Below are 23,341 nucleotides of genomic sequence, written 5' to 3'. Positions count from 1 at the left end.
GCGGGTGTTAATGTCAAGTATTTGATTGTGTGAGTGTTGTGTGATTTCTGTAAAGCTGCTTTGCAACAGTATATAAAGCACTGTACAAATAAAGTTCAGTTGCATGATGCATGCATATGTTTGTACTCACATATACATTGCAGCTAAATTGTGGTCTGTTTACTTTATGTACACCTCTATTAAACTTCCCAGTTTGTCACTGGGTCCTTCCTGAATGCAGATGTGGACATTTGTACGCACACCAGTGCTTCTGAATGGCAGTCCAGCAGGCTCGAGAGTTCCGGGTTCATTCCAAAATAACAAAGTGTTATTCCTATTGAGTATGTTTTTACAGTGTAACCTACAGATACGAGTACTGATTCCCTCTGTGTGTGAAGTACTCTTCAAATCTCAAGTACTGTAATTACTTTTGTCTGCATTTTATAAGCGTCTGTCAAACAGCTGTTCAGAGATTCACTCATGATAGATGAGAATCAAGGACAGATACGTCCTCAATGTGCGCAAACTCTGTTTTTCTTGGCAGGCTTTTGACAACAAAATAGATCCGTCATGATCCATTTGAAATTTCTTTGACTTCTTTGACTACGTTTTTCTATTTTCATCATTTTGATTGATGGTGAAAATAAAATAATTGTTATTAAAATGATTAAGTTTGTTTCTCTCTTTTATAATCTTCATTTTACTGGATTTATGTAAATGCCCTGCAGTATTTTATTTTTGTTTTGTTGTCATTTTCGACATGCACTGTAAATAATATCAACTATTTTAACTTGAAAACTTTATTTCGAAAGCTACCTTAAATGTTAAGGTTAAATCAAATTGGCTTGACAAGTTGCATTTCATGTGACTTTCAATGGGCTAGTTTAAAGGAGTAGTTCACCTTCAAAATGAGAATTCTGTTATCATTTACTCACCCTGTTGGCATTTTAAACCTGTGGGATTTTCTTTCTTCCTCAAAACACAAAAGAAGATACTTTGAAAAATGTTGGTAACCAAAAACTGTTGGTTCCCATTGAGTTCTATTGTATGGACACAAAACCAGTGCAAGTCAATGGAGACCAGCTGTTTTCTATTACCAACATTGTTCAAAATACCTTATTTTGTGTTCTGCAGAAGAAAGAAAGTCAAACAAGTTTGAAATGACAAGAGGGCATGGAAATAATGATAGAATTTTCATTTTGAAGGTGAACTATTGCTTTAACAAATTTCAACTTCATTTTATTACTTAGTTTAATATAATTTAAATTCAAGTGACCTGTTACAATTGATTTAACAAAATAATTTAAGACAGCTTTTGAAGTTATTAACTTTTCTTTTTAGTTTTCAATAGTTTACTTTAAATGACATTTACATACAATAGAAACCTTTTAAGGAAAATTTCACCCAAAAATGAAACTTTTGATATCATTTACTCACCCTCGTGTCATTTCAAACCTATATGAATTTCTTTCTGTAAATCACAAAAATAAAACATTTATATAAGGAATTTCTTATAAATTAAGGAATGTCTTACAAATGGTCTGTGGATTTCCTTTCATCACAAAAAGCTGTGTTATGCCTAGGCTTGGAAAATAAAGAATATGCCACTGACGTTAAACATATATTCGCAGGTCTTTAACCCTTTATTTTATTATCTGTACGCAGCTTCTGTTTGCAGACTGATTTTAGGAAAGCTATCCATGAACGACAGGGGTTTCATAAATCACGTTTCAGTTGTTTGGGTGTGTGAGTTTGTAACCGTAGACCCTTCAAAAGAACTGAACTTGCTGACGCAGTTTATCTGACACTTGTCCAAAATATATAATAGTCACAGGATATAGTACACCTATCAAACTGTCTCTCTCTGAAATATGTCTTTATGTTCTGTTGACACTGTGTGCTGCTGTGCTCTAACCATCTCTCTTCAATGTCTGCAGATGGAACGCCCTACACGTGGTGGGTTGGCCGGGGGAACGAGAAACACTTTTACTGGGGCGGCTCTGCACCCGGCATTCAGAAATGCTTGTGCGGCATCGAGCGCAACTGCACCGACTCCAAATATTACTGCAACTGCGACGCCGACCAGAAGCAGTGGTAAGTCACCACATAATCTGTGCGGATGCGGTTGCCATGGTAATTTTTCAGTTAATTATGGGTTTTTGAAAGAGATGCTATTTGCAAGTTTCTGACCTTCGTAACCCACCAATCAAACTCATGAGAGACAATCATGTCATGTTCCTATCTGTATCATGGTACAGCGGCGTCTGCCGCGTGACACGGTCGGCTCGACCTCAGCGCTTGTGCAAATGGCAAACAGATTGCGGTGATAGACAAGCGTGTATAGAGCCAGACCCTGATATTTTTCTATCCATAAAAGCTGTGTCTGCTTTGTCTGGTGGTTTCGTTACTGAGAAGCGCTTTGGAAGATGATGGAGAGGAGGGGAACAAGGTCATTCGTCACATGTTTTCATCACAACATTGCATTTGACGCGTGTGGGTGTGTTGCTTTGAGATGCATTGTTTGAGATCCTTAACACAGAACCTATTAATACAGTAACACACTGTTAAGAAAATCAGATTATTTATTTCTGTCATTGCACATCGAACACATCTCTCTCCTCCTGCTGTTGAACACAGCTTCGTGAGATGTAACAGCATGCTAAAAAAACTTGATGCGTGCCAAGCTTTAGCCGTTAGCGACCGCTGGCGCTTCATAGGAAGTGCCTTGAATGTGTTACCCAGGGATTACACTGTCCTTGTGAATACATAAGAATTATAAAATTGTGTTTGTTTACACAGGATTTGTAATTCTAAGAGGTTTGAAATCATCAGCTAATGCTCTTTTCCTGCGGTAAACATAGTGTCGGTCAGCGCTGAACTAAAGAGCTGGATTTTCCCCTCCAGTCACTGGTTTAGTTGAGCACACAGTATGTATGCTAATGGCCCGTGCACAGATGGACAGTGTGTTAATGCGATACTCTCGCCACTTGTCATAAACCCCAAGCAAACCTACCCACCATGCATAATGGATACAAATTAGAACACTGGATTTCAAAGCGGCAGGTTTCAGTCCCAAACACATTGTTGATGTTATTTTTCTCCCTACAGGTCTGCAAAACATAATTGTTTTTTAAATGACTTTTGCAGTCGTATTGGCACTGTAATAGATGATGGTATTAAAATAATGCACATATTGCCCTGTTGCTGTACCTGTGGGTTTTTCTTGTGTGTATGTGTGTGTGCTTGTTTACTAATGTTTATTCATTTGCGAAAAATGTGGAATGAGTGTTTCATTAAACAAAATGAATTGCTGTCATTAAAGAGCTAACCATAAATGTCATAGAGCTCCTTTTAAGAAAAAAATACTTATATAAAAAATATAGTTGATAAGATCTTATTAAAATATATCAACAAAGATTTTGCATGAATTAAATAATAAAAATAAATAAAAAGAATGTAAAAAACGTTAAATAAAATCATGCTGTTTTTAGCTAAACCTTTTTTATCTGAACTTTTACTGAACATATGTGTACATGTGTTCTTTATGTGTCACATGTTGTTGTGATGGCTTGTATTGATCAAGAATTATGTTGTTTTGTAGGAGGGAGGATTCTGGGCTTTTAGTGTATAAAGACCACTTACCGGTAAGCCAAGTGGCCATCGGAGACACAAATCGACCCGGGTCAGAGGCCAAGCTGACGGTGGGACCTCTTCGTTGCCATGGAGACCGTAAGTCTGTTATTTTTAAAAGCATCTTTAGCTTAGGCATAGAAAATTACAATTTGTGTCAATGATATACAAATAGCTGCAAATAGCTCCAGATCTTGACCAAGTTGTTTACACAATTAAATATTTGCACACTTTTTTGCAGTATGTAAAAGCGATTCACATAAAATCCTTTAAATATATTGCAATACTCTGCATTGCAAACTTTTTCATCTTTAGGCAGGATAGTTCACCCAAAAATGAAAATGATTGTTTCAAACCTGTATAATTTTTATTTTTATGCTGAACACAAAGAAAGATATTTGGAAGAACATTTGTAACCAAACAGTTCTGGGGTACCATTGACTATGGTAGTCAATGGTGACCCAGAACTGTTTGGTTTCCAATGTGGACACAGCGCCACGAATCACTGAAACACAGAGCTGTGATCCCAAATCAAAGCTTTTCAACCAACTTTATATACCACAAAGGTTCCCTGTCACTCATTTTTTTAATTAGTCTCAACAGCCAGCATGCCATTGTGATAAAATTTGTGGTTTGTTTTACATTTCTTTCTGAGCCACTGTGAGGTGAGCTGAAGGCACAAATGATACAATGAATTATTTGCGGTGTCCTTACTCTGTGAGCCACAGGCGCAATTACAAACACCCAACTTCCACTAGACCGAGTCAAAGAACCCAAGGGTAAAGTATGCAGTCATCCCCCACCATCATCACTGTGTGAAATGATGCATTTTTATGCCTCATTATTCTTGTTAATTGCATCTGGCTTATTACTTAGATCAGGTGCATTTGATTACACTCACCTGTTTGACATGAATGTCAGCTGCTATATATTTTCATTCATATTGTCCCTGCACACCTGCGGCTGGAACTGATATTTTGTCCTATTAGTCCATTATCTTCCACGCTGTTTGATGTGCAAGTGCCACCCCAAATTCACCCTCATCTTGTTCAAAACGGGTATGACTCTTTCTTCTTCAAAAGAAGATATTTTGAGAAATGTTTTAGTCGTTTTGTGTCCACACAATGGAAGTCAATGTTGTTTGCTTACCAACATTCTTCAAAATATCTTCTTTTGTGTTCTGCAGATGAAAGAGTCATATAGGTTTGTAATGACACGAGGGTGAATAAATGATGAGAGAATTTTTGGGTGAGCTATCCCTTCAGACTCAAATCATTATTGTTAAAAATACAAGTCTGTGTTTGATGGCTTGGGAAATGCATCAGCTTTTTATCCTGGTAGAGGTGAACTGGACTATTTGTTGAAGGCACGTACATCCAAATTACACCATGGGGAACAAAGCTGGTAATAATTCCGCAAAAAAGTCTTTTTAGATAAAAGTCTCTGTTAAATAGCCATTTCCTCGTATCTACATTTCAATTGCACAGTTGTCTCTGCCAATCAGATGCCACAAGCTGCATGGAGCCACTTATAAAAGACTGAACTTCCTGGTCTAGAAATATAATCAATGCTCATCGGGGGTCCCACAAATCATGGCTAGTGGCCACCACACAGGACTGAAACTGCTATTATTTATTCATTTCCTCATTTATTCATGGAGCTGTGGAAGAATGGGGAGCAGTCGCGCATTAATGCAGCACGCTAGCCTCGCTATGGTAATGCAGCATATAAATGTTGCTCTTAGCTGCGTGTATGTGCACGCATGGAAGAAAGTTATGTGCCTCTGGATACGCCACACCCCTCCCGGAAGGCCCCTATGGGCATACAGCAAGTACCAAACGTAATGTAGGTCTTGCTGCTGGGTTTATATTGAAATCTGCAAATGTTTTCCAATATGGGTCCAGCAGTTCCTTAAAGACTTTTTGCACTCATTATTTATTTACGGGAAACTCTCAAAATTAGGTAATTGAATGCATAATACTGGACTGAATGACAGTGTCGATATCAGAGCATTGATAATAATGAAGGAAACCAATGCAGCCGTAAAGCTTTAGAATTTATAGTTACAGGTTGCAATTTAAACTTGTAGTGAGAAATTATTTTGAATAAAGTATACAACTATATCTAAACATAATATCTGCAGTATAAGCATTTTAAAGTGATGTGTGTAATTAATAAGTTGGACCAGTGAAAAAAGCATTACAATATACTTTTTATTTGGCGTATTTATAAATGTGTGCGTTCAAAGTTTTCCACCCTTAAATTTGTCCCCTCAAAACTCTCATTTATTTAAAAAAATTCATTAGTCTTAATTGGCATGCCACAGGGACAAACACCATCATCTTTAGTCAGGAAGCATAATTAATAATAATTTGTTAAAGAAAGAAAAAATAAGATAACAAACAGAATGGTGATTTAATGATGCAAGTCGCCTGGCTATGATGTACCGAGGCATCAGACTGGCAGTTTCAGACCACTGGCTGGTTTGCAAATTAATCGAGATAGATAACCTGTCAGTAACAGAGGAATATGATACTCCCGTCTTGTATTATTAACTAAGCACCGGGTAGAAATTATAAATTAACGTGCCGCACGCAATGCGGTGGCTATTCTGTGAGATGTGAAAAATATTGCATACGTCTCATTACGATGCATTAGGCTTTTTACATCTGAATAGTTTTCCATTTTGATTGATAAGACTTATCCTCCGCATACAATTACTGTATGGGGCTCACGAATCACCAGCCTGCAATTGGTTTGTATCAAGACATTTCATGGCTAGCTGAGCTATGTCGCTGATAGGGGGTTCCATCTTCATTGCAAAAATGTTGTATTAGCCGCTATTAAAACTTAAATTTGGGGTCAGGTTGGAGTCCGATCTATTGGTCATGCTCCAACTACGGCGAAATTGAATGAAATTTTGCATGGCTACACGGTTTCAGATTTAGTTCAGCACAGTGCAATTGAGGTCATAGTAGCAGCATCGGCTGTTTAGAGTTTTAATGATTAACTCGTTATATTTAAGCACCACACATTTACGTGCTAGATTGAATTCATCATTGCTGCATATGCTAAAGTTCCCTCACATGTGCTGCGTTTTTGTCTCGGTTTAGTGTGGAGAAAAGTAAAATAGTTTGAACTATAATTTCCCCTTAGTTCCTAACTTCTTGTTCCCAAAATACTTTAAAATAGGGTGAAATTACTCGCTTGCTTATTATTCGCCAAGTGATGGTGGAGGCTGCAGATGTGGGCAGAAGGATAAAAAGATCATTCAGGAATAGTTGCAAGTGCACGTATTGCGGCTAGATAGGTCAGTAAATTATCACTGGGGATGAGGATGTTCAGTGTTGCTTAGTTACGAAGTCATTGGACCGTTGAGATGTTCTCAGTGCTGTTTTTCATGCATTCGTGATTGGCAAACCTGAAGTCCAGCCGCTAATTCAGGCTCTGATGGGTGTCACATGCCCAAATTCTCAGAAAGTACCTGACTCTAACTCTGTTAGATCCATTAAAGTCAGAAAGAAGCATTCAGCTTGCCTTTCGATCTCCTCTTTGCATATGTCACTTTTACTGTGCCTGTGAAATCTATAAATATCATCCAGAGCCTCTGGCCTATTAGACACTTAAAGTGAATTATTGTAAAAGGTCTCGGTGTCTGCAGCTGAAAGGGCGGCCTGCTGTTTATGATGTCATTATCAAGAAACACATTTGAATTCTCATTAGCAGGTGAGCCTGGTCTATTCATCTACATCAGTCTAACCTAAATAATTGCTATAACTTAAAACGATTATTGTGACCACTTTGGAAGTTTATTTAGCTTAAATGTGTTTATTTTTTTTATTTATGTATTGTTGTTTTTATTTGTTACTCATAATATGACCATAAAGCTGTTTTTGTTTAAATAAACCTGGCAGCGACTAAATATGGTCTAAATATTAGTAGTTACGATTTTTTCCATACGGGGCACCAGAATATCCTGGTTTGAAATCAAATTCACAATATTACAATCTGTAATATTTGCCTATATATTGCCAACTATCTTTAAACATAAGTTGCGGTTTAATTTAATTTAATTTAAGCTTTGCTTTGCTTAATAATCTTAATGCATAGAGCAGGGGTCTTCAACTACTTTTCTTTGAGGGCCAGATTCCAAAAGTATAAATAGGATGAGAGCCAGTTTTTACCATATCCTCATTTCTTCTGTTATTTTGTATGTCTGTTATTTATTGCATTTTGTTGCTTTTATACTGTTTTTGTTGCTTTTACTTTTAGATCATATATTAAGGCGCGGTTTCACAGACAAGGCTTAAGGCTAGTCCGAGACTAAAATGAATGTGTGACCCGTTTTAACTGAATATAACTTGCCTGGAAATATCTTAAAATATATGAGTGCCATTGTTTTGTGTCGAGATGCACACCAGTAATGTATTCTTCTAAGGTATTTTTATAAAAGCGACATAAATATCTTAATTCAGCTAAGGCATAGTCCTGGTTTATACTAAGCTGTGTCTGTGAAACCAGGTCTAAAACATTCACACAGATATTGCATCCGGTATTTGTGCCTTTTTATGTTAGTTAATTAAAAGGGATATTGTTTTTTTCAATTTATTTTATACTCCTTGATGCATTAGTTTACCCAAAAATAAAAAATTGCTGTTAATTTACTCACCCCCAGTCCATCCAAGATGTGGGTGGCATTGTTTTTTCAAGAAGATATTTATAAATATATTTGGTTGAAATAATTAAAGTCAAATCATTGAAAGTCAAATACGCTAATACATCACAAAAGTAATCCCTGCCCCTTGTGACGTTAAACTGCCTTCTTACAAAGTGAATCAGTTTATCTCTGAAAAAAACTGAACTTTATTGTCTCATCTTCGGGTGAATTCCCCATGATCCTTTGTAGTGCGAGTTCTGGAGGGAGATGAACAGCTGTTTTTCGTAAATTTAGCCGTTTAAATCATACATAGGTGATGAATGCTGTAATAAAAACAACACAGTTTTCCCTTATCTGAGACAACCGTTCACGTGGTGTACCCTTCCTGCAGTTATTTTCAAGGGCACAAGACGCGTTTTGGAACGCGACCTATCGCTTGTGCAAACCGACTGCCTGTGGCTGTGGATTGCCGATTAAAACGTTGCAAATAACATTAAAGACCGATCAAATTACTTTATAATACGTCAGTATCGTTATGAGCCACGGGAATTACTTTTGTATTGAATGTAGCAGCGTTTTGGAGTTCAAAGATAGCCCTGGCATAGAGTGTAAACAGCAGGGGTTCTTCTCCGCCTTAATGGTGAAGCAAAAAAATCCGGACTTCTATGTAGACAAAGTCTGGTAGCCAAGCGTCAACATACATATCACTTCCAGTTTTTTGCGGTTGTGCGCCAACAGTTTTTATTCACATTAATGAGCTCATGGGGTAATTTAGACAACTGGTTTCTGTACGCCTGCCCTCGACCCAGACAAAGGTTAACTATCATAGTTAATGAGACGTGATTTAAAATCTGACATCGTATGCTCGATTCATCACCATGCCATGAGTAAACACTTTTTAATGACCTCCATTCCAGAGGTCTTTTGTAAAGGTGCCATCTGGTGGACTTGCGCTGCGACAAATCTTGTCAATTGATAGATTGAGCGGAAAAATGAATCCTGCTTTGTGAAGAGGGTTTAGCAGGATTTGAGGATTGTAAGTGCTTACAGGGATCGAGCAGTCAAGTCATTCCTCAGCGGGACAAGCATTTATGTTTATTTAGTAAACAATGCGTGTTTTAACGAAGCTTAAGATGTATGTCAGGACTCATATGTAGCTCAGTTAACCATGACTGATTCAATATTTACATTTAACAGGTTTATCTGTGAGGCAAGAGTATACGTAAATAAGCACTTAAAGGTGCAATGTGGAAGATCAAGGAGTATGTTTTGACAGAAATGCAATATAATGTACATAACTATGTCTTCAGAGGTGTATAAAGACCTCTCAACAATGAAGCGTTATGTTTTCACTACCTTAAGGCTTGTACACACCTGGACGATAATCGCTCGCGTTTATCGCCGACGTTTAACGTCTCGTGACTAAACAAAGGGCGCCAGTGTGAGTGTGCACACCGACGCGCAAAACGGCAGGCGTAAAAGCGTCATTTTTTTTTAAACGTCTCGGGCTCGATCTAAAAACCAATGAGATTGGCGCTTTTGTTCACGTGCCTGGAGCTGCTGAAGTTACAGTAAAACACGACTGGGTGGCGCTCAAGCACAAAACGGTCTTGCCCGAGCACACATTGATACCAACGACGAAGAGGAAGTGAGCTAGATTAATTTTTGTCAGAAGCATAAAGTTGAGCTTAGCCACCTTTTGCTTTTGTTGAATGAAAGAAACAGTAACATTGCATTTTTGTTCCACAAAAGAGGATTTTTTTTAAGAGTAAATTATGTGTCATGGCTCTGCTTCATTTAGTCATGTTTTTCTTGGTCCTGTAGCAGAGTCATGACAAAGTCTTTGGTTATGTGTGGAGAGAAACATATTATTGTCCTTTTGACAATAATATACGTTCTCTCCAGTGTCTCGTCTCTGTTCCCGCCATCTCGTTTCCTCGTTAACTTTCCCTGAGTGTTTTATTACCCACACCTGCCCCATGTCGTTATCCCTCGTTTGTCTTCCCTTTAAATACCCTCTTGTTTCTTTGTCTTGTGCTCGTGGATTGTACTACGTCGTGTATGTGTATCGTGCCAGTCAGTGTTCCTGTGATCCTGTGTTGCTGTGTAAAGATCCCAGTCCAGTCCAGTCTTAGTAAGTGTTTAGTTTAGTTTGTCAAGTTATGTTTAGTCAAGTGTTATGTTAGTTTAGTCCAGTCTAGTTTATTTTTCCTGTCTTGTTTTTTACCCCCTCGTGGGTGTTTTGTTTCTGTTTTGTCTATTGTTTAATAAATATATTCCGTTAACCCCTTCATTGCCATTGCCTGCCTGCATTTGGGTTCTTCTCCACGTATTTCGTGACATTATGAAAGGTTATTCATTCCTGGGTAATCTCTTCAAATGTCTCTTTGGATCACACCGCTAGAGTTTTCTCAAACCCAAATTAAATTAGCCTTGAATGCTAATGCGCTTAAGCGAAGATAGAGAAAGAGAAGAATTTATTTTCACCAAAAGAGAAAATAAAGAAGGGTAGCTGCTGTTTGTTTGGACATGAATGACCATGAAAAGTTGCATCACATGTACATCTATACAGAACAAAAATCACATGGCACCATTCACACCTCCGAAACACAGTTTTTGTATCTCTCACTTCAGGGTCAGCCCTCAGGGTAAACAAGACGAAGGCGAGACTTTTTACCTCACTGAGGAGAGCTTGCTTTGATGGGAAAGGCTGCAGGTTTCACTGCATTTTCAATTTAATAGCTGCTGCTGAGAGACCATAGCTGTTGCCCTGCTTTCTTGTGATAATATTACAGACATCATATATTATTCCTATGTCCCATGAGGCTTTGTGTGAATTATGAAAATGAACGATGTCATATTATGAGCTATTACCAAATGCAAATAAACTTGCTCTACACAAATCTTGAAAGGTTGGTGATATTGTGTTATAAGTTTACGAAACAGTGTTCCAGTCATTCTGGGCAAATTTAATTCTTATGCGGGGCTGTTGTTAGTGGCAAACGCATGGCACTTAAGACTGATTTGAGACATTCTGTAAGCTACAAACCAACGTCTCATCGCGGGCATTTGACATTGTGAACAAACTAGAAAAAGCAGCCTTTTGTAAAGGGTCCCCAGTTACAGTATATCATAAAGATTGACAGCCGGTAACAGCACAGAGTCAATAACAGGTCTGCTTACTGATCTGTCAATCAGATGTCATAGCACCTACACCATGTAATCCAGAATAACTGACTCTAATGCCTCCTGACCGCCAGGATATGACCCGAGCTCGTAACATGTGTGAAATGCTTTCATTTGTTCTACCTGGAAGTCCAGAGTGTCTTCCTTTGTGAATATCTTTCAGTGTGCACGGTGCATACAACATTGCCTTGGTTGTTTGGTTGTGTTTCTCAGTGCCAGGGTTTTCAACTAGGCTGCCTTGCACCCTAGGGGTCCCTGTGAAAGGTTTAGCCAGGGGGTCTAGGACTGTGGCTGTGGGGAAAAAAGATATTTTGAGAAATGTCTCAGTGGTTTGGTGTCCATACTGTGGAAGTCAATTGTGTACAGTGTTGTTTGGCTACTTACATTCTTCAAAATATCTTCTTTTGTGTTCTGCAGAAGAAAGAAAGTCGTACAGGTTTGGAATGACATGTGAGTGAGTAGATTCTGCTTTATCTGTATTTCCCTCTGTGCAGTGTTTACAAGTGTGACTCGTACAGTTGATGTAATCCTAGTCCGAGAGAGAGAGACAGTGAGAGAGCGGGGAGAGAGAGAGACCACTCTAAAGAAGAAGCAAGTGCTCAGTAAATTTCAAATAAAAAGCATGTGTGAAGTAGACTTTTGTAGTAGCCTTTGGCTTGGTCTCGGTAGAGCTGACTGTTTAATAGAGGCTTGGGAGAGCTTGTGATCATCCAGCCAGCACAGGAGGGGTCTAATGTGCACCCACTCACCACTGCGGCATCAACAAGATTGCAATTATGAAAAAGGGCCAAATAATCAGACACTGGTGTGTGTTTTGCTTTACCCCATACTGAGCGTTTGGCTTTACTGCCACGACAGCTCACTCAAGAATCTGCAAATGGAAACACTGAATCATGTAGAATAGATGTTCTTCACAGCTAAAATTCATGTGTTGTTGGCATGAATAGCATTTATAGTGTGTTGAATAAACATTTACACATGTACATATTTACACGTACATATTCATTGGGGTCCAACATATTGAGCCAACATTTGTTGGGTTTTAAAATGAGATGAAAAGATTAAAGACTGTTTTATCAACAGAGATTTCAAAATGTTCTCATTCTTTAGATACATTTACAAATCCTGTTGCTGTAAATCCAAACGGTAATATAAAAACTATGTTTTTAAACCATTAACAGTGTTCTGTAATTCTACAGTACCTTCATGTAGACCTATTAGTATTTTGCTCCCATTAAATGTTATTCAGTAAATCCAGCAACTGGTTTTATTAATTTTTTTATTGAAAATGTAAAGCAATACAATTCCTGTAACTAATCTTCTTGATATATTTTGTAGCTGTAGCCTGTGATCATGAGTGACTCTTCATAAACACTTCATCTGACTTCAATGTGGCTTCGGCTGGGCCGTACACATTCGGACGTCCTCATCTGGCACCTGTTAACACACTTCAGACCCATCACACTCCTGGGGTCTGAGTAAAGTAAACAGCATCTGTGCTACTGATAAATGAGATTTCACTCACATGTTTACTTTTATCACCTCGCCTCAACAGCATTGCGCCCATCAGGGACCACTTGCTTCCTTTTTTAGTGCAAAAAGCCCTGAAGCGTAAAGAAACATTGGTGTAAAAACAAATATTTCTTGACTAAATATTTTCGGAGGGAGATATGTTTCCACATATTTGTTTTAACCAAACAGACTGACCACATAATCCAAGACACTCAAAGGCATATTTCACCTAAAATGAAAACTGACATTATATGCTTACCTGTAGTGTATTAATTATTAATAAGAAGAATTACAATTTAAAACACAAACTGTAGAATAAGATTCATGCATTCAAAATATTTTGAACAAATATATATAAATAGATGAATGTAGACCCTCGGTGAGCAAGCTCAATGCATCCGTGAAAGAAATGAAAATGGGTGTACTACATTATTTTTTACTTTGTGGTGTTAAGTTTTCTCACAGTTACTACTGTTTGTGAAAAATGATAGGGTTAAAAATAATATTTGTGTTAGGAGTCTACCGGCATCATCTGTGAGTTTGGCTCTGGTCCTGGAGTTTTCTCCACTCTTGTATGCACGTGTGCCAACACACCTCATTCGCATCATATCAGTCCCTCTAAAAACACAGTTACAACAGTTTGTTATTTGGTTTGAACATTATACCTGAAGTTGAACCATTTGCCAAACAGGAATGTTCTGTCAGAATGTACAAAATTTGCATGTTTGTCATATTTGTCACCTACTTTGTACCAACGCAGCATCCCTGTAGTGTTGAAAGTAGTTTTTGACATCGGCAAAGCAGAAGGTAAAGACGAGGGTCGAGTATTTTTCTTTTTGGAAGCTAAGCTTCCCTTAAATTTCTCATTTTTGGGTGTATGCATTATCTTTGAAGTATTCAGGATTACAGGATCTTAACAGCCAAACCGGTCTGCTTGTGTTGTCCTGGCCTGTGTTAGCGAACCGCCCAAGAAGCGTTCAAACATTCATTTGGTTTTGTCACAGCTGAAGAACACTGCAGTTTTTATTGAATCAAAAACAGCTCATCTGACATTGTTCAAAAATCCTAAACAGAAGTGACGTGTGTGAAATTGAAATGCTTTTTGATGATCAGTGCAACGTTCCATTTCAACCAAACATTTTAGTCCGTTGTTAAAAAACAGAGAACGGCAGGGTCACCATTACAACATGAACTCTTGTTTTGGGTTGGAGCCATATTTACTCAGCATCCATCAGTCGTGTTTCTCACTTTTATTCCAAAAACATGGGGCATTGGGTGTTAATAGACAGACTGAAGAACAGTCCTTCATTCAGCAGGCTTGAATAAAATCTGAATGCAGGCGTGTTCCTGTGCTGCTGTGATAAGCCCGGACCTCCCTCATGGCCTTGTGGTCCTTTCCTGTTCTCCTACCAACATCCCAGTGCTGCTGGAGGGAAATCTATTTACAATACAAGCAGACATTTCTGGGCTTAAAAGTGAAGAGATGTTTGTTGACGTATGTCAGCTTTGTATTTGTATAGAAAGCACTTGGCTTATAGCGTGAATTTCTGTATGGGTGTTGGATGAATCTCTTTAAAGACCTCCTTGATAAACCTTCTAGTCTCCTAATGGTGATATAGGTACAGATACACATTCATTTATTACATATCTTGCAGAAGAAAAGCTACATTTATCACTCATTCTCACTCCCTCCCTCTCACTCCCTCTCTCTCTCTCTCTCTCTCTCTCTCTCTCTTTCTCTCTCTCTCTCTCTCCCTCTCTCTCTCTCTCTCTCTCTCTCTCTCTCTCTCTCTCTCTTTCTCTCTCTCTCTCTCTTTCTCTCTTGTCTCCATGTGCTCGGATGACACCAACCCTTTAATATCTTTCCCTCCTGTTGTCACAATGTTCCTCTCCATCACATTCAATTTTTCTCCCTCATGAGCTCTTTTATTCTTTCTCTTCTGCTCTCTTCCTCTCCGTACACTTCTGTTTTATGCATGACATTACAACGGAGTGAGGTAACATTATTTAGGCCCCTGATTTAAAGCACTAGATCCGCGGTAAAAGGCTTCGAAATAAATCTGATCTCTCTGCCACAGGAGTCATTAATAATGGCCGTCTGTCGACAAGCGTGCAGCTTTGCAAACTGTCTATCACTCTCTGTTTGGGTTGTAGCATTTAGCCAGTGTCTCAACACAAGCAGCATATCATCTCTCAGTCGGGCGTGCTTCCATTTATTTATTACAACAGTGCTGCGTTTAGAAAGAAAGTGTCTCTTAAAAAAGAACACGCTAGAAGGAGATGAAGCAAATGTTGGTTTAATTGTATGAGGAGATATTTCGACTCGGTGCTAAACACAAGAGGGCCACATGTTATGTTTTTACTGTCTCCCACACATACACCTACACACTAATACCACTGGTACAGAAATGAACTGCAGTACAACTGCGGTATGATGCAATAACAAATGCAGGTTTGTTTACTACAATTATGTACTGAATAATGAGAAAATGTACTGAAGTTACTGTAAACTGCTGTTAGTGCAGTACATTTTCTCATTGTGAAGTACCACATACAGTAGATTGAGTTTATGTACAGTTTGAAGTCATTTTTCTGACATATTGAAACGATGAGCTAAGAAAGTCAACGTTTCATCTATTTAAAGGTGCAGTGTGTATATATATATATTTTTTTTGGAGGATCTATTGACAGAAATGCAATATAATGTACATAACTATGTCTTCAGAGGTATATAAAGACCGTGCATAATGAAGTGTTATGTTTTTATTACCTTGGAATGAGCTATTTCTATCTACTTACACCGCGGGTCCCCGTACATGGAATTCACCATGTTGTTTCTACAGTAGCCCTAAATGGACAAACTGCTCTACAGAGCGCGTTTCGTAAATATGTTATCTCCTTCAGCAAAGAATCTTATTTCTGTGTCAGCCACCGTAGTGCTTTGAAAGGGAGGGGGGTGGAGTAAGCCATTGGTTGCAATTCACAACCTCCTCGCTAGATGCCTCTAAATTTCATACACTGGACCTTTAAGTGACAGTTCAAGAAAATCAACATTTACTTAATATCTGGTAATTCATGTTGAAAAGCTGCATACAGTTGTCAACATTTTAGTAATTTAGACAAATTTAGTACAAATGTGATCATTGTATCACAATGTCTTCCTATTATTTCCAATCAATAAGATGCATAAAACATCAAAAATGTTGTTTTTTGTAAGGGCAGCCAGATGATGCCCAAAAGCCAACTAGAAAAAAGCTTTACATTTACACTTACATGTATTCATTTGGCAGATGCTTTTATCCAAAGAGACTTACAAGAAGGAGAGCATATAAACATTTTGTCAACACGCTAAACAAGCTTTAGACATATTCTGAGCTGAACGCTTTTGATTTTTAGTGATCTCTTGCCTTCTCCCTGAGCCCGCCTCTTACCCACAATACCGCCTAAACCTGAAACAGGCACCACTCATCATGCCGAGACACATGACACTTTATTTTGGTCTCTTCCACTAGACTAAGTGTGGATTCGATGCACCTCTATTACAAGGTGGGTGGGGGTCAAATCGTCAGGGCTATTGGAAAAGAGAGATGTTGGCAAGCTGGCTTTGAAATGACTTTTGGGCAGAGGACCTCCATATTTCCCTTTTGCCACAGACACACACTTCATTGCATTCATTGCAGTAATGGTGGAAACTGGCCAGAGCATTGAATGGTGCTTTACCACTCAGACATTTAAGAACAGTTGACTTGTGGGATTGAATTGCTGTTTTTTTCTTGTTTGGTGCTGTTGTCAGTGTTAAGAATACAGAATGGGATGGGCATTGCACTGTGTCAGATGTAGCTTTGCTTTTGTGAATTTCATGTTTTAACTTGTTGTAATGCAACCCCTTTGTGAGAGATAACTGCCCTGCAGAAACTAAAATGTTTACAGTTGAGGAAATGTATGCATACCCTTAATATTATATTTATAATATTACAGATATTAGGGCTGTTCAATTATAAATCACACCCAGAATAAACGTTTGTGTTTACTTAATATATGTCTGTGCACTGTGCATATTTTCTTTGTATTTATAAACACATTCACATACTTGTATATTATTTAGAATATATTTGCATGTATAGATTTCTAATTAAATATAATTTAAATTATATATAAATATTTATATTTTTCTTAAATATATACATGTTTGTATATGTGTTCATTAATACAAAATTAATTTACACAGTGCACAGATATATATTATTATAAACACAAACTTTTATTCTGGATGCGGCCCTAACATTTTTTTTACAGTAAAAGTTTACATATATTGAGATCCATTTATTAGCATAAAATATTTGTATGAAAAGATTATATGAAACCATGCATTTCATGAGTCATGTATTGGATTAAAGCACTGACAGACCACCTTTACAGTATACTCTAAAAAGTTTAACAGTGATTTTGCTGTGAAACTATTTACACTCAGAACTTTTTCTAAAATTTTAAAAGTGTGAAATCAATGAAATGTACTGTTTAAATTCAGTAAACGTAAGTAAAATAATTAAGTAAATTTTAGTAACTCAATTATTTCAATTAGAATTCACCAAAAATATTATGTGTATATTAAAAATTTAATTTGTTAATTAAATACTTATTTTTTCATAAATATACTTAAATAATAAATGTAAATTTTAGAGAAATTAACTGTTGGAAGTTATATTTTAGGGGCTTTTTGCCTTTTTTTATTTGATATGACAGTGGAGAACAGACAGGAAAGATTTTGGTTAGAGACAGTGGAGTGGGACTAGCAAATGACCCTCGAGTCGGCAGTCGAACTCGTGGCGGGCCGCAAGTGCACTGGCACTATGTGTCGGCGCACTAACCACAGGGCTATTGGCGCCGACAATTGTTGGATTTATTATCAATTTTTTAATATGTCCCACTGAAAATCACTGAAATCACTTAAATGATTTTAAAAGACTTTATTAAGTTAATATAGCTGTTTGTTTTTGTAATATTTTCTAAGCCACTGAATTATTTTATAGAAATTGCAGACCACATAATTTTCTAAATCAGGAAAAAATCGACCTGCTACCTCAAAACTCATAAAATGGAAATCATTTTAAAATAGTCTTACTTTTACCTACCCAGTTTTACAGACTACTAGTGGCCCACAGAGCAGTTTAAAGTCCTTGCGTCTTGAGTTTCTATTACAGAATTGTTGAAATCTTTGCCTGCTTATTGTTTTCAGGAAGCTACTGGAATGCAGCGTCCTTCAACACCCCGTCCTCATATCTGCACTTCTCCACTTTTCAAGGAGAAACAAGTGCTGACATCTCCTTTTACTTCAAGACCTCTGCTCCCTACGGTGTCTTCCTGGAGAACCTCGGGAACACGGATTTCATTCGTCTGGAGTTGAAATGTAAGGGCCCGGCTTCTATTTTCTTTTTTTCTCCCTCTTTCTCTAGGTCCCTCTCTCTGTATATCAGTCTTCCTTTCATTTCCTTGAGCCCCCCATGTCTTTTTCACCGGCTGTTCTTATGAATCCCACAGTTATGCACTTACTGCAGAGGAATGATAAGTTGTAAAAGAGGAAATGCAGAGATGGCACTTCAGCGGAATCGCATCTGAAATGCACTCGTTGCCTGTGTCCTCTGTCCTTATCTTTTTTTGCTGGTGGACTGGTGCGTCTGGCTATTGTGATTAGGTCTCTATTTGTAGCCCTGATTACAATACATTTGCCTCAAATTTGCTGCCGATTGTTCTCCGTTGAATATAAATCGAGGCTCATAGAGAAGAAAGATGTGGAGGCTTAAATCGGGCTAATAAATTTCTATTTACTGAAATCAGACGTTTTCTTCCAAGATGGCTAGATTATAGATGTGGCAGTGTAACCGGGTGTTTAAATGGGTGGATAAGTTATTCGTACAGACCTAGAATGAATAAAAGAGAAATTTCTTTCTGGCAGATTGCGTTTGCACCCCCCGAGCCGAGCTGCGTGTTTCCTTCACACTGTTTACCGCAGAATAGGCAATCCGGAACGCAATAATACACCCTCACGGATAAATCCTGTGTTTCATGCAGCGTTTCACGTTTCCTTAAGTGGCTCATTGTTGCCGAACGATTTTTCGCTCTCTTTAATGTTTTACTCGAATGTCTGTGTAAATCTCTGAATGCTGTTGTTATGTGCTTTGTCTCTCATTTCTGAATCAGCCAATTCCGCCATTTTACTTTGACAAAACATCTGAAACAAAGCAGTCAGCAGTGTTGGGCAAGTTACTCTGAAAAAGTAATTAATTACTAGTAACTAAGTACATATTCAATGGTAAAATTAAATTGCTGGACAAATTACTCTCTCCAACAAGTATTTAATTACTTATCACTAATTACTTTCTATATCCTATATCTACCTTGATTAGTTAAGTGATTTAAGGATAGACATGAAAGGGCTTATTTAATTCATTCAAATAAATAATATAAAATTACATAACGTAGTATAATTAACTGACCAAAGTATTACAAATGTGAGAATTATACATTAAAGCCCAGATTTTGAAGTTAGACTTTGAATTTTGATGTCAATTCCACTATTGCACACACATACAGTATATTACACAAAGTATTTAGTTTAATTACATCAGAAGTAACTGTAATTTAATTACAGAAAAAATAAGAATAATCCCTTACTTTACTTTTTCAAGTGAAAAGCAATTGAATTACAGTAACTAATTACTTAGTAACCAGTTACACCCAACACTGGTAGTCAGCAATGAAATTAATGGCTCAAATTTTATTGTAAAAAAAATGTCTTATGAATTCTTTTACAGTAACTGTATGGCCGCAAACTGTGGATTTGTTTTCTCTAAATAGAAATTTTGTGTACATTCACTTACATTTGAGAGCTAAATATATCAAATTTAATATGATATGAGCTGGTTTTATGGTGCCTTTTTTAGCCCTCAACAGCATCTCCTTCGCTTTTATTGTATGCAAGAGAAGTTTCCAGTTTTTGTTCTGCTGAATAAAGTCGGTAACAGCATGAGTGATTTTTTTAAGTGAACTCATTAAATAAAGTTTAAATTTGCCCTTCTTAAACTCCATCAAACACATTATCTGGGCAGCAGAAAGCCACATTTCTAACACCCTCACATGCACCCCTGCACCCAATCCTGAGCCAGTGTGTCCTTTAGCCGGCTATATTTTCCCAGGAAGCCGTGTATCTCTCAAGGGCTCTGAAGAAGCACATGGAGGGCTAGAAATCAGCTTACTGGCTCCATTTGTAGAGACGGCACCTCCTGCAGCCACCCTGTCCTCAACTCAGGGGCACAAAACACTCGGGTTAGGACGTCACATTCCCTGCGCTTGTATTTACAAATACGTTCCCGAATCCTCACAAAACTCATTATTTTTACACCCTGCTGCTTTACAGTTCCTTTGGTCTGAGAGAAGCAAATCTCATTCTCCTCCCTTTTTAAATAAAAATAGTAAAAAATGTAGGTGAGACCGAGCAGAGAGAACAGCGACGCGCTTAGTGATTTCTCAGAGGCGGGTGACAGCAAGGCATCAATCACTAGATGCGGGTATGCTGGAAAGGACGGCCAACTGGGCATTATGCATACAGCACGTGTAGAAGTCTACAGACCCATCTGTGGAGAAGACAGCACTCTCGGCTTTGAGTGTTTGTGCTGCTAGTGGGGTATGGATGCATACAAAGTGGCCCTGAATGAGGCTGGCATGATGATAATATGGGGAAACAGGAAGCTATTAGTGCTTATTGCTGCTCACTTTTCCCCAGCAGTAGCACTGTCCTCTGGAGAGCAGGAGGTTATTGGCATCCGTTAAGGAAGGGCTTCAACATGACAGATGTGCTCACTTTTTATATTCAGCTTCTTACTGAGGGATTCTGCTCAGCTACAGTTTCTGCTTATACGTGAGAGCGGCACTGCCAATTTGTAAGAAAGAAAAATCTTGCTAATGTTTCAATTATTGCTCATAAACATATTAGAATGCAATTTCTTAGAAGTTTTATGCATCTCACAATTGACTTCTGAGGAAAAAATCCAAGTAATCTCAAATCTCTCCTATAGATATTGTCATCAAAAGATTATGAACTACACCGTTTTATCTGCTTTTTGGAGACCTTTTAAAGGCATCATGTATTCACCCTCATGTCATTCAAAACCTGTATCTTCTGTGGAACACAACAAAAAGATATTTTGAGAAATGTGGTTTTGTGTCCATACAGTGGAAGTCAATGGAGGCCAATGCTGTTTGGTTACCAGCATTCTCCAAAATATCGTCTTTTGTGTTCATACAGGTTTGGAATGACATGAAAGTGAGTAAATGATGACAGAAGTTTCATTTTTAGATAAACAAGAAATACTACACTTCACATTACTCCATTCATGTCCTGAAATGTCTGTGAAAGAGCAAATCTGAGCGATAACATTTAAGATGAGAAAAGTGTAACAAGTCTGTTTTGGTCCATTTGGAGATTTTATTTAAAGAGCCCAGACTCATTCACCACTTCGCCTGGTACAGTGGCATCAGAGTAAAACAGAGACACCGGTGCAGTACAGACAGGAAAAAACAAAGTTGAAAGTACATGTGTGCTATTTGTATCAGTGTCTGAGTTTAAGCCTCAGTGACTGAGCTTGTTGACAGCACCAGCAGGTCATCATGTGCAGGACCCAGCGTAAACACTCCAGAGCTTTTCTCTAAGGCTGGATGTTCACATGCTGCACGCATCCATCCTGAAAAGAAGAGAAATCAGCCCTGGCTGCAGGCCAGATATTAAGAATGTGATATTAAGGGTGTATTCAGATCAGCCTTGTGTGTGTGCGTGCGTGCGTGCGTGCGTGCGTTCGTGCGTGCGTGCGTGCGTGCGTGCGTGCGTGTGTGTGTGTGTGTGTGTGTGTGTGCGCGCAGAAGTGCAGATTGTGAAATTGAAGCTCTCTTTTTCTAGCCTTCCATTATGTCTCATCGATTTATGCTGAGACTCCTAATCCTACTTCCTTATTTTGGTCTGCCTGGTTTTCTTCAGTAACGACTCAAAACTGAGGCGTGAAATGAGCGAGCAGCATCACGTACGGTTAGTTTAGAACGGATGTGAGATTTCAGTCATGTAGATCAGCTGCCCTGTCTCTTCTGGCTTGGTGCAGCAACCAAAAGTCAGTATTGACAAAAATCAGTTATTGATTAATAATATTGATTGATTTGATGTGAGATAGAGAGGCTAAGGGATGCAGCTATAATGTTTTATGCAATATTTTCTTTAAATAAAAAATATATTTTTTGTTTACATGTGTGTGTATATTGAACAAACTGTATTAAATTAGTCCAAGATTAAATTAAATAATGCTAACTTGGTAGCATTTGTGCTAACTTTAAACAGATGAATTGTGTATCTATAGAGGTTCTGACCTTTACAAAGATTGAAAAGTTTGAAATAAAGTTTGAAAGACCATGTTTTATGCTCGTGTGTGTCAAACCCAGTCTTAAAAAAAAGGATATTCTGGAGCTTTATCTGCCCAGTACGCCCTCGAAAAGCATATCAAAATGTCACCTCTGTAGTGCTGACTGCAAATGAGGTCTGAGCACATGCCACAGTCTTCTGATTCACAATTAGACTACGTTCACACTGCTACCAAAATCTGATTTTTTTGCTCATATGCGACCCAGATCTGTTTACTGCATGACACTAGCTACGTTTACATAGATCAATGTAATCTGATTAAAAATCCAATCTGAAGGAAAACACTCCATATAAACACATCAATCAGATTAAAAATACCTAAACCGATTGAAATTTCAGTCGGATTTTAAGGGGTGGTTTATGCCATTTGTAATCCGCTTGATAGGACATGTAAACACTTGATCAGATTAAAAACCGAAGTAGGAAGTTGTGCGCATGTGCAAAGAGGGCATATGATGCACAGAACGAGCAGTTGTTGCTAAAGAAATCATAAATCTGACAAAGCGGTACAAATTTCCATATGCTTGTCATCTCTAAATGAACATATTATGTTTTTATGCATTTCAAATGTCTTGACTGTTTTCCCGGAGTGAGTTTTTAACTGCAATTTCTCAGATTCTTTTTAAAACATGATACATTTGCAGATGTACAAATATAGGCTAAAATATCTAATCATAAAATTTCTTTTATATTCGTAGTACTGAACATTTCTTTTATTTATCGTTTACTTACATGTGCTTTGGAAGGATTTACTGGTTTTACCATGGTAAGTTGCTGTAACGACATTGCTTCATTGACATGTAGACATTATTTTGCGTTTATGAATTGTACATTATTATGCTGGTGTCTGTGACATAAAGTAAACACATCTGTGCTTATAACACTGTTTGAGTTGCCATTTTGTGAATATTGTAATG

General features: G+C 37.9%; 1 protein-coding gene across 1 annotated transcript in view; it reads left to right on the top strand.

The window, feature by feature from the left end:
• cntnap2a (contactin associated protein 2a) overlaps positions 1-23,341 on the top strand; it is a 279,945-nt gene that overhangs the window by 207,290 nt on the left and 49,314 nt on the right. The window contains exons 14-16 of the mRNA XM_057322754.1: positions 1,917-2,073; positions 3,581-3,708; positions 18,201-18,371. Coding sequence (XP_057178737.1) covers positions 1,917-2,073; positions 3,581-3,708; positions 18,201-18,371 — 456 coding nt within the window. The remainder of the gene's footprint in view (positions 1-1,916; positions 2,074-3,580; positions 3,709-18,200; positions 18,372-23,341) is intronic.

This window comes from Triplophysa rosa, linkage group LG23 (assembly GCF_024868665.1).
Source record: "Triplophysa rosa linkage group LG23, Trosa_1v2, whole genome shotgun sequence".
Lineage (NCBI taxonomy): Eukaryota > Metazoa > Chordata > Actinopteri > Cypriniformes > Nemacheilidae > Triplophysa > Triplophysa rosa.
The sequence above is the reverse complement of the archived record's forward strand: the minus strand, read 5'-3'. Positions and strand labels throughout refer to the sequence as shown.